The 18,690-nt window shown below is 36.9% G+C and overlaps 1 protein-coding gene across 3 annotated transcripts in view; it reads left to right on the forward strand.

The window, feature by feature from the left end:
* The window catches only part of CDH19 (cadherin 19), a 93,824-nt gene that overhangs the window by 34,985 nt on the left and 40,149 nt on the right, over positions 1-18,690 (forward strand). For 2 of the 3 annotated variants that reach the window (XM_062570076.1, XM_062570073.1), the window contains exons 4-9: positions 177-296; positions 950-1,114; positions 1,791-1,975; positions 3,187-3,440; positions 4,946-5,082; positions 13,416-13,537. In XM_062570076.1, coding sequence (XP_062426060.1) covers positions 177-296; positions 950-1,114; positions 1,791-1,975; positions 3,187-3,440; positions 4,946-5,082; positions 13,416-13,537 — 983 coding nt within the window. The remainder of the gene's footprint in view (positions 1-176; positions 297-949; positions 1,115-1,790; positions 1,976-3,186; positions 3,441-4,945; positions 5,083-13,415; positions 13,538-18,690) is intronic. The other variant, XM_062570075.1, reaches the window with a different exon arrangement.

Here is an 18,690-nt window from a genome sequence, read left to right on the forward strand (position 1 = left end):
GAAACAGGTTGAAAAGAGATAATAGTAAAGAATAGAAAAAGAGGCATGTATAATGATTAAAAAAATAAACTTGTAGGTCATCCTATAGATACTTAATAAGTAATTTGAATGGGTATTTTTACATGTTTAATGCATATATATATATATATTTATATATACACATTTTTTTTTCTTAGGTACATCTGTTACACAAGTAACAGCTACAGATGGTGATGATCCTTCTTATGGGAACAGTGCACGTCTGCTTTACAGTCTTATTCAGGGACAGCCTTATTTCTCTGTGGAGCCAAAGACAGGTACCTCAGAATATCCTTGTAACCTGAAATTAATTTGTAAAACATCGTAAAATGGATGTAAGCAAAAATAGACATTTTCTTTATTCAATTTGACACAAATATCAACTCCTGACATCGTATATTTGTATGTCTTTGCATAATTTCCACATTTCAAAGATTTCATTTTTTTGAATGTGACATTCTCTCACTCTCTTTAGAGAATCAACAATTTATTTATCTTGCCAAAGAAAACAGAGTTGGATTCTGAGCATTCTATCCAACGTATGGACTCAGGAGCACTTCAGTTAACAGCTCTCAAGCTCATTATGTGGCCTTTCCTATCTCTGTATTAGAGTAACCCCAAATATGTAACATACCTCAAAAATCCTGATCTGAGGGGAAGAATGGTAAAAGAGAGATGGGATATTCTGCTCCCCAGTAGAGCCATGGGACCAGAAGGCTGAGCATGCTACAGAGTGGGTACACCATACAGACTAGATGTTGCCAAGAGTACTAATTCTGAGCATTAGAACGGGTGTACTGTGTACTGCCTAGAGTGTAAATTCAGAACTCTGTCCAATTACACATTTTATACTCTTATTTCATGGTCATATTTGGGGGAAAAATGTGACTATTATATGTCAAGGCCATAAAAAGGTACTTTTAATTTTTAGGGGTTATCAGAATGTCTTCCCAAATGGATAGAGAAACAAAGGATCAGTACTTGGTCATCATCCAAGCTAAAGACATGGTTGGACAGGCAGGTGCTTTTTCAGCAACAGCCACTGTTACCATTAACCTCTCTGACATCAATGACAACGCACCTAAATTTCAGCAGCGTGAGTATAGGCTACTTACAGTTGTTGCAGACTTGAGGAATTTAGATCTGCTGTAGCTCTTTTATGCTCACTGAGGTCTATCTGTGCTTTTCTTCAGCATCATAGATTTCAAAAGGAAAGCTCAAACTTGAAATAGAGCAAAACCATCCACTACTATCCAAAGACTTCTGGCTACTGTTTTTATTACTAGCCTTTGGAGGCAACAGAGTTAATAAACTGTTTTCCACATAGCTTGCACTACCTAAGCCCAAGATTTGAGCAGTGGGATACATAGTACTGTTTTCAATCTCCTTCTTTCTCTCCTATCTTCAGTCTTTGCTAAAAGATTCTGTAATCTTGGAAATCTCAGTCCGAGAAGTATTCAGCTGGCATAAGAGCTGCCAGCTGGGCTGGCTGTAGGAGCTGATAAAATGCACTTAGGAAGTGCTGCCTTCCACAGGTTGTTCACAGTGCTGTGGTTGATTCTCTTCTTCAGCCCTTTATTTACTCCTAAAGGGGGGCAGGGAGAGAAGGGCTCGTGGGTGGAAAGGTTGTCTCTCCCCACCCCCAAAGTCCATCAGTATGTCTAATAAAAGCTGGTGCTTTTCCCCAGCTTTCTGATAGCCTCATGCCATCATTGCTATAACGGTTATTAACCAGGTAGATCACTGAATTGTGTCAGTATATGTTTCTTTAGGACTCTACTATATGAGCGTCTCTGAAGAGGCTCCTGTGGGCACTACCATAGGCAGAGTCATGGCAGAAGACAGCGACATAGGGGAGAATGCAGCCATGAACTATTTCATTGAAGGGGATAGTACGGATGTTTTTGACATCATTACTGATAATGAGACTCAAGAAGGAATTATTTTATTAAAAAAGGTGAGATCTCAGAAAGCTACTCAAACATCTCTAAATACTGGAAAGAACCTCCTCAAACAAGCAAAGATTTAAAAAGTGCATATTCCTTTGGATTTTACTACCTTTTTTTTCTTTCTACAGGCTTCATAATTTGATGGGAACATGAAGGGGAAAGACAGAAATATGATTTTCCTTTTGTTTATTTTTTTCCTCATTCCATTTACTGGCTAAATGCAGTACTAGCAAGTAAAGTATCTTAATTTTATTCCCAAATATGAAACATAGTGTACCCTGCTGTGAGAAAATGTTCTCTCTCTTCTGTAAATTCTGTAAAATCTTTATCAATAAAAGGTACACACTATTTCCTTCCTTCCAAAGCTTCCTCTTAAACTGAACTGAAGCCAAAACATATTAAGATACTGAGACAGACAGTGAATTGTGTGGAAATGTTATCATCATATAGCTTTTAAAATACACCAAAACCACTGAAAATATACTAGATTTCTGAATTAAGATATTTAAGAGGCTTTTATTTACCATATGATTTATCTTGGTATCATAAAGGAAGAGGAAATCTGAATACGTCTGAAATGATGATAGAGTTCAATAGTCACCAGTCAAATCCAGGACCTTGAAGAAGTGAATGCCATAATTTTGTTTTTTTTCTATTTGGATTTATTACAATGCAGGAAGCTATTTCTTTAGAATTTCATGTTTTAATTAGAGTGGATAGTAACTATCAAAAATAGTAATATAATTATGTATTTATTAAACTCTCTGTTACTTCCCATAATTTCTTTCTTTTAGACACCAAATTTTAACGAATTCTGTGTGAACTCCTGCAGATTAACTGATAACCATTGTTTATACAGAAATCAAGATAACATTCATTAACATTCTACCTGTTGGAAATAGGAGTACCGGCTGAGGAAGTTATTTTGCTTTGAGCTGACATTCTATAGGAAGATTTCCTTCACAATGTTGTTTAACAATAAAGCAAGCCTCTATGCCAAGGAAATCAATCTTTAGCAGTGAAAACCAACTAAAGTATGCCACAGATTAATTGTTAGAGTGTTTTTATGCTTCATTTCATTTCAATTTCGTTTTCATTTTCTTCATTCAAAAAGAAGATAGCATTATTTTGACTTTAATCTAACACTAGGTATTGGTCTATTATTAAAATTCAAATATGAAAAAATAAATATTCCAAATTCCACTTTGTTTCTTAACAGAGGGTGGATTATGAGAGCAAGAGGAGATATAGTGTTCGAGCAAAAGTTGTCAATAGGTATATTGATGAACGTTTTCTGGAAGAAGGACCATTTGAAGACACAACCATTGTCAAAATCAATGTGGAAGATGCTGACGAACCTCCAGTTTTCACCTCAGAGAACTATGTGATGGAGATTGCTGAAGGGGCTATGAGTGGCTCTTTGGTAGGCGCTGTAACTGCTAGAGATCCAGACAATGATGACAGCCCAGTCAGGTTAATTTTAATTTTCTTAATTTTAATTTTAATTAACTTAAAACATGAATAGGCTTCAAATGTAATTGGGATGTCCAAAGGAACCAAGGACTAGTTTTGTGACATAAATTTCAAAGGTTCCTTTCCTTGGTTCATGATTACAATTAAACGTGCTTTCTTTGTGATAACCTAGGTTACCCTAGGGCAAATCCTGACCCCTTGCAGGGAAAAAAAAAAAAAAGAGAGAGAGAGAGCTTTGTTTGTGCATCTGTACAATCACTATGAGATGGGACAGTCTTTAAAATAGTGCAGAGACTATAGTATAACAGCAGAGCTAGGGTACCATAGCCAAAACTGTAAGTGCCTTGAGGTTTTCCAATCTGTTCCTAATTACTTCTTAAGAAAATAAGAGATGGAGTCATTGGTGGAAGAGATAAACAGAACATCTGGATGGAAAGCTATCCTACTCAGCATAACTAAAATTTACTGTTCCCCTACAGCTACCACAGCTGCCCCATAGAGGCATCACATATTTTTTTAGAAAAAAATCTCACATCAATCTCTTTTGATTTTATAAACTAATCTTGCTGTATCCTAAGGAAGGAAATAGGTAAATAATCTTTAACATGAGATTGAAAATTAAAATAGCTTGTTGACTTACTTGATGTCGCCATGTACTGTGCAATTTAGATAGCCTGGGATACAGTGAAAAATGTGTGAGATGCAAAATAACTTATGGTATGTGGATTAATTTAAAAAATTCCTAATAGTTAAAAAAAAAAAAATGTGACATGTATTCTTTTTTATATATCAGGAAAAATATTTGTACATATCCTTTCCATTTGAGTCAATATCTTGGTGTCTTTTTTTCAGTCCATCACTGACCTGTGACAAAGAGTTAGACTTTACTAAAATTGAATGGAGTGTACGTATGTATGTATGCATGTATATGTCCACATATGGACATAGCACCTAGAGCCTTTTGGGTTAAGATTCTGGAACCCTGGACTCATTTGCAGTCATCTCTCATGTTAGGATTGCGTACCTTGTCTTGGTGACACCTCATTATAGAAAGTTGTCTTTCTTTCTTTCTAATGCCCATTCCCTCAGCATCAGAGCCTGTCAGCAATGACAAAATGGATTTACCATTATACCTCTGCTTAGCTGTTAGTGTTATTCATTTCTCAAGTGGCACTTTTGCTGTTTCTTTGCAACGAAGTCATTCACCTGCTGTGAGCCTGACTTAGAACTAAGAATGAATAATGCATTTCAGATTCAGTTCACATTAATATAGATCTGAGGCATATTTAGTTTTATAAAAAGACGAGCTTTGATCTCAGCAGCAGTGAATTTTAAATGTTTATAAGTGTACATTTTTCATGATTTCTGAGTTGTTGCAGCACACATTTATATGTATATATGCATAGGTCTGTTTTCTCAACTGACAATAGCTTTATAAGTCCTTTTTTTTTTTTTTTTCTGACAACATTTTGGTATTAGGGAATCTCTTTATTTTTTTGGTGCAGGTATTCTATTGTCCGTGGCATGTATTTGAAGAGATTGTTCAGCATTGATGAAGACAATGGAACAATCATTACAACTAAATCCCTGGACCGAGAGATAACTGCTTGGCATAACATAACTGTTACAGCCACAGAAACAAGTGAGTAAGAAACTTAAAGAACACTATGCTTTATAGCCTGCATACTGTAATTATCATCTGAATGTGCCTTTTTAAAATGGAGAATACATGCTTTTTTCTCATTATATTACTGTTGCTTGTTATACTAAGGAAGATTATTAAAATGATTAGTTAAATAGAAGCAGAGCTCCAAGGTCTTGTGCTTTCTCATAAAAGATGACCTTATTAAAAAAAAAAAGAAAAAGGGAAATTGTAATAGGATCAAGATTATAATGCTTTCAAGTTACACTGAAGCATATGAATTGCTCCTGCAATGCAAGATCTTATGCTAAATTAGACCCTGGTTAATTTCACACCAGATTTTTTACTAGTGTGAAATTAGCCAGGTTCTAATTTAACTCCCGTCAGAAACCTGTGGCTCATATTAATTGTGAATATAAGGTTTAAATCAGCTAGACTCCTCTTCAGTGACAATTAAATCCGTGAAGCATCCTTTATATAGATTTCACCTGTGAGTTTTATTTGAAAGTCAAATGCAAATTATCTCTGTTTGTGCTTCTGGTTATCTGGTTGCCCTAACTCTGGGACAATACTCTAGAAAATTAACTACTGCTGATTTATAATGCATTTTAGCAAGATTATTGGGATTTAAAAAAAATAAAAGAACTAATTCCATCCATTCTTAGGAATTATGAAAAAAAATAAAAATAAAAGTGAAACTGGAGGCCAATTAATAGATCAAAGAATTTTTGCCAAATATTTTTAGCATGTTAGTTTCATCCTGAATCTCAGTTTAACGCTATTAATTGAGCAGTTTAAACATATATTCATCAATTGCACTCTGCTGAAAGAAAGCATTCTCTCTATATAGGTCAGAATAGTATGGCTAGAAGTTTAATATAGGATAGCCATTAGCGATATTCACTGGAGTTTCTATTTTGTGTTTGGGAATTGATGGTGTTATCTTCCTTTCAGCTTCTCTGTGAGTTTTTAAACATAAATGTATCTTACTTCGCGTGTTGTTGGACAGCTGGCAGGTGATGGTAAAATAGATCTCTGGCACATTTTTGTCCTGCCTTGAATAGCTCTATGGAAACACAGCAGGACAACTTTGGTCTGGACTTTTCTGTTAGGCTAAACAATAAAAAAGGAAAGGACCAAATGTTAAAAATGGTAAGTGTCTCCTACAGTAAAAGGAAGCAGGTCTTTTGCAGTAATGAAAGTTACTGTAGAGAGACTGAGCCCTCATTCTATTCATATTCTTATTCTTTATTTCTTCAACAATGGTAAGGTCACTGTCTATAAAATCATATTCAAAAGCATTGAAGTAGGTCACCTTGGTCTGGGCAATCATTTCACCTGAAATAATTTATATTATCAACTAGTAGTATTTTATTCCTTGAAATATAATCCTAATGTGCATATAAGATTTTGTGGATGATACTGTGGATACACTGAAGCCTAATCAAAACACCACTAGACTTCATCCACTCTTGACAAATCTTGAAACTGCCTTACAACAGTTATTTCTTTATGGCCCATACTGATGTCCTGGCATTTGCACAGGGCCTAAGTCTTTTGCCTCCTTTCTTATGATAGGGATCAGAGGTTAGTGAGAGAAGCTTGCCTCTGCTATTATAAGCTCCTAGAGTAGATAATATCTCAATAACATGTGTAAAAAATACCCAAAAAGATACATACCCAAATAGACCTAATCCGTTGGATGTAAGATTGAAGTGTTGGGAGCCCACTATCTATTCAGCCTTGTTGTGCTTTATGCCTAAGAGAATTCTTGATCAAGAGAAATCAGTTTACTTATGTGCTTGGTTTTTACTTGCTGTTAATCAGTTTCTACCTAGTACAAGATTCAGGCAAAAATACAGCATTCTACCAAGACATTAGAGATAGAAACCCTTAAGCCATCAGCTTTACTTGATAGTGATTAACTGATGATAATTGAATGACAACTTATTAATCTAGAAGAGGAATGCTTTCCTCAACTTTCTTTTAACTGAGCTATACATGAGCAACAAAATTTTGCAGTGGAAACAACTGAATTAAGCTCCCTTCGATTCTCTTATGTCCAGTCGGACAAAGGACTATCAGTCTGGAGCAGACGTATCCACAAGAGTCAACAGCCATAGGATTTCACACAAAAAACTTTTCCCAGTGGGTTTCAGAGGTAGAATCATAGAATCGATAAGGTTGGAAGGGACCTCTGGAGATCATCTAGTCCAACATCCCTGCTCAAGCAGGGTCACCTACAGCATGTTAGGCAGGGTTGCATCCAGGCAGGCCTTGAAGATCTCCAGAGAAGGAGACTCCACAACCTCTCTGGGCAACCTGGTCCAGTTCTTCGTCACTCTCACAGGGAAGAAATTCCCACTCACGTTCAGGTGGAACTTCCTGTGCTTCAATTTCTGCCCATTGCCTCTTGTCCTGTCACATGGGACAACTGAAAAGAGTTTGGCCCCGTCCCCTTGACACCCTGATAAGGTTACGTTGATAAGATCCCCCCTCAGTCTTCTCTTCCTCAGGCTGAAGAGGCCCAGCTCTCGCAGCTGTTCCTCATAGGGCAGGTGCTCCAGCCCTCTGATCAACCTCGTAGCCCTACGCTGGACTCTCTCCAGTAGCTCCATGTCTCTTTTGTAGTGGGGAGCCCAGAACTGGACACAGTACTCGAGACGAGGCCTCTCCAGGGCTGAGTAGAGAGGCAGGATCACCTCCCTCCACCTGCTGGCAACACTCTTCCCAATGCACCCGAGGAGACCATTGGCCTTCTTGGCCACAAGGGCACATTGCTGGCTCATGGTCAACTTGTCATCCAGCAGCACTCCCAGGTCCTTCTCTGCAGAGCTGCTCTCATGCAGGTCAGCCCCCATCTTGTGCTGAGGATTATTTTTCCCTACGTGCAGGGCTCTGCACTTGCCCATGTCGAACCTCATGAGGTTCCTCTCTGCCCAACTCTCCAGCCTGTCCAGGTCTCTCTGAAGGGCAGCACAGCCCTCAGGTGTATCAGCCACTCCTCCCAGCTTGGGATCATCAGAAAACTTGCTGAGATGCACTCTGTCCCCTCATCCAGGTCACTGATGAAGAAGCTGAACAGGATGGGATCCAGTACGGAGCCCTGGGGGACGCCACTAGCCACAGGCCTCCAGTTAGACTGCACGCCACTGATGACGACCTTTCAGCCAGTTCTCAATCCACCTCACTGTCCACTCGTCTAACTCACACTTCCAGAGCTTCTCTAGGAGGGTGTTATGGAAGACAGTGTCAAAAGCCTTGCTGAAGTCAAGGTACACAATGTCCACTGTTCTTCCCTCATCTACCCAGCCAGTCGTTCCATCATGGAAGGCTATCAGATTGGTTAAGCAGGATTTCTGCTTGATGAATCCATGCTGGCTACTCCTGATCACCTTCTTCTGCTCCATATGTCTGGAGATGACATCCAGAATGTGCTGTTCCATCACCTTTGCAGGGATGGAGGTGAGGCTGACCAGCAAATAGTTGCCTGGGTCCTCCTTCTTGCCCTTCTTGAAGCCTGGAGTGACACTGGTTTTCTTCCAGTCCTCAGGCACCTCTCCAGTTCTCCAGGACCTTTCCAAGATGATGGAGAGCAGTTTGGCAATAACATCTGCCAGCTACCTCAGTACCCGTGGGTGCTTCCCATCGGGGCCCATGGATTTGTGGATGTCTTGGATGCCCAGAAGGTCGCTAATCCTATCCTCCTCAACCAAAGGAAAGTCTCCCCTTCTCTGGACTTTCTCCCTCACATCCAGGCTGCAGGATTCCTGAGGGCTGCCCTTAGCAGTGCAGACTGAAGCAAAGAAGTTATTCAGTAATTCTGCCTTCTCTGTATCCCTTGTCACCAGGGCCCTTGCTCCATTTGGTAGCAGGCCCACATTTTTCCTAGTCCTCCTCTTGCTGCTGATATATTTGAAGAAGCCCTTCCTGTTGTCCTTGACATCCCTTGCCAGACTCAATTCCAGCTGGGCCTTAGCCTTCCTCACAGCATCTCTGCGTACTCTGGCTGCATTCCTATAATTCTCCCAAGTAGCCTGTCCCCTCTTCCACATTCTGTGTACTTTCTTTTTCTGTCTGAATTTGGCCAAGAGCTCCTTGCTCACCCATGCAGGACTCCTGCCCCTTTTGCTGCACTTCTTACTCACAGGGATGCACCGCTCTTGAGCTTGGAGGGAGTGACACTTGAATACTAGCCAGCTCTCCTGGACCCCCTTCCTTCTAGGGCCTTAACTCATGGGATTCTTCCAATTAGGTCTCTGAAGACCCCGAAGTCCACTCTCCTGAAGTCCAGGGTTGCAATCCTGCTTGTTGCCTTCCTTCCTTCCTGCAGGATCCTGAACTCCACCATCTCGTGGTCACTGCAGACAAGGCTGCCCCCAACCGTCACATCTCTAACCAGTCGCTCTCTGTTGGTAAGGACAAGGTCCAGCAGGACACCCTTCCTCGTAGGCTCCTCCACCATTTGCGACAAGAGGTTATCATCAATACACTGCAGGAGCCTCCTGGACTGCTTGTGCCTTGCTGTGTTGTCCCTCCAGCAGATGTCAGGGTGGTTGAAGACCCCCATGAGAACCAGGGTCTGTGGTCGTGAGGCTACCTCCAGCTGTCTGTAGAAGGCCTCATCAACTTTCCCTTCCTGGTCAGGTGGCCTGTAGTAGACACCCACAACAGTGTCCCCCATGCTATCCTGCCCTTTGATCTTTACCCATAAGTTCTCAACTACCTCCTCCTCCTCCACCCCCAGGCAGAGCTCGATGCATTCCAGTTGCTCTCTCACATAAAGAGCAACTCCACCACCTCGCCTTCCTGGCCTGTCTCTCCTAAAAAGCACAGAGCCATCCATGGCAGCATTCCAGTCAGAGAGCTATACATAATGAACAGGTATACAGGAAAACATGATTACAGTATTAGTGGCTCTCTGGAGATAAGTCACTGTTTACGTCATTAATTTAATGTCAAATTGTCACCTTACTTTGGTGAATATGTTCTTGTTGACATACTTTGCCGCAGCCCATTCTTGGCAAGTAAGAGAAGGAACACACACAAATCAATGTGATGCAAGTTCAATCCAACTTTATTCCTTTGTCTATCTAATTTATATATCTTTTCTAACAAGCTCATGTATCAACGCGCCTCGCAAAGCATTTCTATTGGTTGTCTAATATTGTCCAAGCACATCTACTCAGTTTCTAATTGGCTGTTGTGTTGACTCCCCTTCTGGGTGCACATTCTGTGAGTGATTACAGGCATCTGCTTATCTGCTGGGTTGACTCCCTTTCTGGATGTATATCTTGTGAGTAATTACAGGGGTCTGCTTATCTTATCTTATTAGTCCTCTTGCCCTCAAGTAATCCCTCCTTGGTGACTTTTGAATGGCTTGTTGCTTACTTCAGTTCTTTATAATCCTGCAAGATAGCCAAGGCCCGGACAATACTTCTAAAGTTTTAGGTTACTCCTATATGCTCTAATTTTACTACTAACTTCTGCCTCCTTTTCCTTTGGGAAGTAGAGAAAGGCAAATCATAAACTTGCCCTAGCCCAAACTGAACTTTTTCTTTTTTTAATTATTATCATTATTATTCCAAGTTTCCCCTTACTGGCTAGTGACAATCTCAAACCTCCCTTAATCCTCTAAAAGTAGTGAGTTCTATTTTGTCCCTAGAAATAGTCAGTTTTTTTCACACAACTCCCTTGTCCTCCTGAGTGAGTTACTTCATTTGGTCTCTAGTAAGCAAAGAATTAGCTTATTCTCTACACTGATACAGCCTATTCCAGATGACAAACTAGTTTCACAGATCTTGTGTTTCATGTACTGATTTCTATCATGGAGATTATGACAAAGAAATTCTCTTCTCATTGAAAGATCTTTAGCTTAACTTAGGGCCTGAGTATGATAGCTATATTTTGATTCTGACAGCTTTCCTGTGTGAGGCAAACCAAGTGTTGCCTACTTTCTTTCCCAGTTGTATGAGGGACTGGAAGAGTCACTCTGCTTCACCCAACACCTTAGTTAAATCTCTGGACAGCTATTTCAGGGGGTTCTTGGTAATGTGTTACTCCTTCCCAGAACAAAATTCCTAAGATTTCAGAAAGATTTAAAACTGCCATATTGTTATCTCCTATACAACGTGGGAAATTTATTCCTTGTTACTTAAGCACACACTGATGAAAAAAATAAAAAAATAAACAAAAAAACCCCCTTCAAATACGTAAGGAAACAGAAACAAGATCATTAACAAAAATAAATTAAAAGGAAGAGCAATTTGGTGAAAGCCAAAAAAAAGATGTGTGAATAACAGCTCTAGAATGGAAGGTACTGTCTGATTGTTCCTGCAGGCATCTGAGGGTAGGCATTAAAACCAATATGTTTTCCATGAAGTTCATCGAACAAACCAGTCAGGAGTCAGTTCTGAACAAGTCATCCAAAATTTCTCAGTAGCATTTTTAAAAAAAGATACATGTTAATTTTTACATTATTTAAACAATAAACCAAGCGTTGTATTATTGTTTATCATATGTGTGTTGGGTTTCAACAAGAGAAATGTCATCTCGCAATGAAATATTTTTAGGAATACGTAGACAGATCATAAGCTTCTGGAAATTAGAATAGATCTGGTGATTTCACAGGAGGAATGTCAGTGTGAATCTGCTGCTTATCTAGCTCTTTATCTCCATGGTAGTTGCTTTTGCTGCCATTTCCTTTGGCAAAAGACTCAAAGCTATCAGCATAGATTCCTTAAGATCCAAGAAAACAAATGTTTGCTCCAAGCAACTATTCAATAATACATAAAAAAGCAACATAAGAATGAACCAAACCTCTACTGCTGGAGGAAAGGCGAAAAAAGAGAATGTTTTGCTTTTCTCTTAAAGGCCTATTTGCCTAACGTAAGAAACAGCCTTAAGGATTTAAAATCTGGTCAGAGGCAGTGATACGTCATGCAGTATATTTTAACTATATGAATATTCTTATGAATCACCTATTTGTGGATTAGACAGAGTAGGTTGAAATAAACTTATTTAGTATTCCTGGAATGGAAAATAAAGAGTCATTATTCAATTAAAAAAAATCATTTTAATTAAATTGTTTTAAAATCAATTTAATGTGAGTAGATCAAACCATTACTGATAAGCAAAAGACTTCCAAGAGACATTTAGAACCCTCAAATGTTCCTTCTATTGGTTTCAGGTGACATATTTATGAATACTTTTATTATATAAGAAAGCATTTTTTGTTTAGACCTAATTGACACATAGGTTTTGTATCCTGTTAGATCTAGATTCTGTTTGTCTGAAATAGTTATAGCTGTAAACCTTAGGTAAATGAAGTAAATACAGGAATAAAAGTGCCCTATGGTGGAGGTTTATTTTTCATTTCAAATCAGAATAAGCCACATGTACATCGCTTTTATTTCTAAAACCACAGAAGTAAAATATACTCAAGTGAGTGAAACAATACAAATTTCATGGACACATAATGCCTACAAATTAAATTTATTGTGCAAATAACACTTGGAACAAAACTGTAAGCTCGGTTTATCAAGTGAGTCAATAGTGATACTTTAGGCATGTCTCAGTAAAATCAGATTTCTTTACAAATTTTTTACAAATAAGTGTTTGGAGACCAATGGATAGAATAACTCCGTTGTTCAACATTCAAACTGTGTTCTTTAGAGCAGTCTCAGCCTTCTGAGAACCAGGATTAAGTGTGAGTATCCATTGCAATTATTCCATGGCTAGCAGTGGCAGAAGTGTTTTGAAAGTATGTATAATTTGGGGAAATTTGTTCTAAAAACTTCAATATTTTAAAATAATAAAGGAAAAGTGGAAGAGTAATAGAATTTCTTAAAGGATTATGACTGATCATTGTGCTTTCCATGAGCTAGAGAGGTTCCTCATGAACAAAACCTTATCCAGATCGGATTCTATTTCTTACATTAAATCAGATTCCAATCTAGTAACTGAATGACTGAACAAATATAGTATTTTGTATCAAATATGCTTACGTATTTCTATATATACTATTGTATTTTAACCTTATGGGTTGTAGGAAAAAAAACTTTTTTGGAAACACAGCCCTAGTAAATCAGGAAAACACTGTATAATTGATGTTGGAAATTCAGATTATAAGATTGGAGCAAAAACTGAATCAGAAACATAATAAAAAGATCATAAGATACATTTGAACAGGAATATTAAAAAAAGATATAAAATGTAGCTATAGGTCTCAGTAACTATTTTCTTTCATGTAAAGATTTCTAATTTCTACATTTCTTTAAAATAGGTAGTAGATTACTTAAACTTAAGATTTCTTTCTTTTTTTAAACCATTAGGAAATCCAGAAAAAATTTCAGAAGCAAATGTGTACATCCAAGTTCTCAATGTTAATGACCATGCACCTGAATTCCCTAAATATTATGAAACATTTGTGTGTGAAAATGCATTTTCTGGCCAGGTAAGTGCAAAGGTGTTAACCATCATTTTTCACTTTGAAATAAACTACATATGTGATTGGAGGTGTTGTGATTTCCTTTTAATATTGATTATTTCTTCATTGCAAGTACAAGTTGTATTTTGTCTATTTCCAGAACTAGTTCTATTGATAGATAAATGCATAATCTGAAATTTAGGTTCCAGAAAATGGGTGTGCATCTTACCGTCCCTTTAAAACAAAACTAGTACAGCTCTTTGCCAAAACTGATCAAGAAGTATAGAGTAAAACTTCTAAAAAGAACTAAACAACATAACAGATAGATATTAGTCATGGTAACATCACAGAAGCAAAAAATTAGTCCTGGGAATTTCAGCAACAAGCTAGCATAGTCTAGAATGATCATTATTATTCTCTTAATACTATGTTTATAAATCATTCGTTATGGACTACATTCAAACTCTGTCTAATTCAGTGGAAGTCTAAAGATCTTCTTTAAGTCATGGTCTTTGCAGTACCTTCCCAAGCTGGTTACTTGCAGAATTGCTGTTTGAAGGAAGTGTCCTTCCTTTGAGGGTCTCCTCATTTCCTACTTACAAGTTCCCTGCTGTTTCCCAGGTGAATGTGGTCACAGGGGATAGCTGCCCTAATCTCCCAGGTACACCACTGAGACTTCACTTTCCTTTACTCACTTTTCTCCACAGCTATACATTTTCATAAGCAATCCAATTTGACAGTCTAAGCCCCAAAGTGCACACAAGCATACAGCCAGATTCTGCTCAGGATTCTAAAAGAAAACTGTAAAAGAAAAAATAAAAAGAGAAACACTTTTTAAAATAAAACAAAAAAAAGATACAACATAAACAGCAGAAAGCTGTATACATAGAAAATCTACTTTTTTTTTCAATGCCCTAAAGCATTCTTTGGACATACAAAAGAGACCTTTGGGATAACCATGACATTTCTGTTCAAATGGTTTTGCTTTGTTCTGATTTCTGAATCCTAGAGACTTTCTCTTTACAATGGCTTGGTTTACTTTGACCTTGATTAGTGTACAGTTAAATAAAGCTTTCTCTGTTGCCTAAGTAATTCCTTTATAGCTTTCAGCATCTTTTTATATATTCTTCTACCAGCACATGGTTCACATGTTCTGCATTTCTGAATTCTGAAAATGCTACCCTGATTTAGAGATATTTGGAGCAAGCCACCTCTCTAGCCTTCAGCTAACTCATTGTCAGGTCAAAGAACAATCATTAAAGCAAAGGACATATCATTGTGTCCTGTCTTAGAGGCACCATCCGTCTCATCCAATGATGGATTCCATAGATTGTTTTTTTATGAAATTTCTCTTTCATAATAATAAACTGATTATATCAACAAAAGTTTAAAATATACAGAGACAGATTTCCTAAATCATCAGGCTTGCTATATCAATACTTGAAGTTAAATAACAGAATATCACAGAATTAAATATGGACGCTTATAACATGGACATGTTTTGCAATTGCTTGCAATGTAAAAAGCCAGGTAGCTTATTTTCCAAGACTAGTATCACTGCATAGCTGTTTACTGTTAAATAATATCTATTACTCCATTAGTGGTTACTTTTGGAAAGCAAATTAAGGTATTTTAAAATCCACTGAATAAACAGTCACTGTAAAGAGGAGGAGGAGGAGGAAAAATAATAATAATAATAATAATTCAGAGAGCAACGCTAAATAATCTTCCCATTAACAAATGTTCTTGCAAAGAACAAAAGGAAGCTGTAACTGAAATGCATAATTATCACAGTCAGAGATTATATTTTATTTGATGTTTAAGATTTAAAAGAGAATTGATAGTTGATTTTAACATTCCTTCACAGTTATTATTCATTTTTGTAATTTTACTTACATAAAATGTTTATTTATTTTCATCAGCTAGAAGCTAAGAGGTTTAGAAGTGGTTGTCCCCTGAATAATACAACTTGCATTTCAGAAGCATTAGTTTAAGCAATTGATGGACTCAATCAGATAATTAAATATCTTAATTTGGCCTTATTTCTACAATCAATTCAAAACAGTTCAGAAATCTGCTTACATGTTATGAGTTGAGATCAGAGCCTGTATAGAAATTGAAATAAAATAGTATATCTAAAGTAGCTATTTCTTCCTAATTGACTGGAAAAAGACATGCTGAGGGATAGTCCCCAAGATCTTCTGCACCTCTGAAATTCACTTCCTTTCCTTAGCTACATACTATACACAAAGTTTTCTTTTGCACATTGTAAAACCATTTTCACTGCACTACAAGTATTAAATATATTATTTTCAAAATAACTTGAGCATGAAATTTGCTATTTAAAATGGAATTACACTCTATTGTAGGAATAGCTAATATTAGATCTAATAGAATTATATTTATAAACCACCCAATATAGGATTTCATTTTCATTCATATTAAATCTTACTGTATAACTGTGTGGTGTATGATGTTAAGTGATGACCATGATGTGGTGTTAGTTCTTTACAGCTTTTCTTTATGTATGTGTGTAATGACTACAAACTGTTGAATTCTACAGACAATCTATAAAATTGGTCGGGAGACAAAAGGGACCAAATTTGTCTTGAAAGTAATGCTACAGACAACCCAGCAGGAAAGGATTTGACCCAGTAAGCTTTACTCCTAAGGCATTAATAAATTGACTCAGGCTGAAGCTACAGATTGAGAGCTTGAAATAAACTATGTCAAACATCTTTGTGGGCCACTTGTAAGCAAGCTGAGCATCCAAAATGTATCTAGTTGTATGTATGGTAATTTCAATTTCTTGCCGATATTGGTTTTTCTTCATATCATGCAAGAAACATATTTTGGCTGAAGACAAGCTGCACTGAATATACCTACATTGTGATTTAGCACTGCCTTCTCTAATGCGTATTTATTCTGGCAATTCTAAATTCTTTCAATTTTACATTTGATTACATATGAACTGCATTTGATGTTGCAGCTTACTTAATAGTGTTTATTAGATCTATAGAAGTGACTATGCATTAAGCACTTAGAGATAAGAAAAAAACATTTATTTATTCAAGACAATATATAATAAAATAGTCATAAGTTACTGTAAAGTGAAGAGTGTTTATATAGAATGTTACTAGAATAAAAGAGGGGGAAATTTTAAGAAGACTATGTTCTAGGGGTATAAAAGTAACTTTAAAAAAAAGCAGTTTGCCAAAACAAATCCTTTCCAAGAAGTCATGGCTTGCAATTATTTTTGATACTGGAGAAGTTAAATTGATGGGTTAGAAAGGTAACAATTATTTCGCCTTGTTTTGTTCCCTTGAACATTTACAAAAAACATCTAAGCAGCAATGATGAAAAAAGAGAAAAAAGAAAAAAAAATGAGGGCATCATTTTAGAGTATAAAAAGGTGGGTAGAGCCCTGGAAATATAGTATTTTCTAGCAGTCCCTCTAAGTTACTCTAAGCTACACCTGCAGATGGACAGAGTGTAACATTTTGAGAATGTGGGCTCAGTGCTCCATGGAAAATTCCTTATTCTTTTTTTTTATACAAATCATGATTCAACAGTATCAGATCATAGAGGAATGGAATAGGTAGGAACAGTTTATCAGCATATATGAACAAAGATAAAAAGAGGACTTAAATGTCATGGCATTAACTTGATTATAGTGATTCCTTTGCTGAGCTCTTCACCATTTTGTTTATAGCTGAATAGAAATATCTTTGAGTACATCCAGAGGACTCAGATCAATGTTGTGTCAACCTGGTCCTCAATAAAAGGGTAGAGGCGGCCAAAAGAGAGACTGTGGTCTTCAGGTAGAAGTTCTACTTGGAGAATGTAGATGTTCATTAAGAGAGCAGACATTTCATCTTTTACATGTACTAAATTTTGATGGTCATCAAATATTATTAAGCAAAGGATGTGTTCTTTCATGGCATGATAAAAATCCAACTTGTAAGGCCTCTACCAATTTAAACAAAACAGATATATGATCTGATTTCTTACGTCCTTCGAAGTTGAGTGAAAAGGAGAACAAAAAACAAAAAAATAAAAAAAAAGAACCTTCTAAAGATGTTGATACAGTTATTAAAATTATTAAATAGAAGGAGAGAGGTAGCCAATCAGTTCTTATTTCCTTCTGTCTGTCTAATAGGAATGACAAGGCTTTTTTAATACTACAGTTGCACATGGAAGCATACACAGAAGACTCCAAATCATGCACTCAGAAGACCAGCATCAAACTGAACATGATTTTTCAGATGCCTTAAGCTGAACTTGAAGGAAAGAAAAGACTGTAATAGAGAAGCTTTCCCATTCCTTCTAGATATTTCCATAACTCCAATTCACTGAGACAATTTGGACTGAGGAAATACATTTTCAATGAATTTTCATCAAGAATATCAGGAAGCCAGCAACTCCTTTACCTGTTATTTGCAGGACAAACAATACTCTAGTAGCTAATTGGAAGATTTATGAAAAAAAAAATCCCTTCTATACAAAATAATTAAGCATTGAGATATCAAGACTGTTACCAAAATCTTAGACACCACTACCGATGACGTTTATGGTAGAAAATATCCACTAATCAAATAGATTCATGAAGTTAGATATTTTAGGCCATCACTTTTTTGTGAAACTATAACAAGTTTTACTAACCTTTGCAATTTCAGCAAAGGCAATGCAACAATATGATATAATATTGCAGAAGCAAGATTATAAATGGCAAATATTCACCCTCCTTCTTTGTCTACTCATTAAAAGTAGGTTTTTTTGAATCTTAACTCAGAAGTAATAAATGCAATTTTTCATTCTGTAAAGCCAGTTTCTTTGGTGAAGGGCTAAAATTTCCTAGTTTAGGTGTACAAAAGCCTAAACTTTTGTTTAGGCTAGGAAGCCTAGGAAACTTGGAAAAAATATTCTTCTTTCTGGGCTATTTTTTTTCCTTCATACTCAGCAAAATCAGATCTTCCTATTGCTTTATGAATGTTTTATAGACTTATCCAAGTTTTGCCGAATCTTAGCAGAATATAGTAAGAAAAAAAAAGGAATTTGCCCTGAATCACTTGTATTTATGCTTAGAAAGCTATAAGAAGTATTAAATTTGCATAGAACAGCACAGGACAGATCAAAACAATGGGAGTTTTCTTCAGGTAAGACGTGCTCCTCAGAATTAT

The sequence above is a fragment of the Rhea pennata genome, chromosome 2, assembly GCF_028389875.1.
Source record: "Rhea pennata isolate bPtePen1 chromosome 2, bPtePen1.pri, whole genome shotgun sequence".
Taxonomy (NCBI): Eukaryota; Metazoa; Chordata; class Aves; order Rheiformes; family Rheidae; genus Rhea; species Rhea pennata.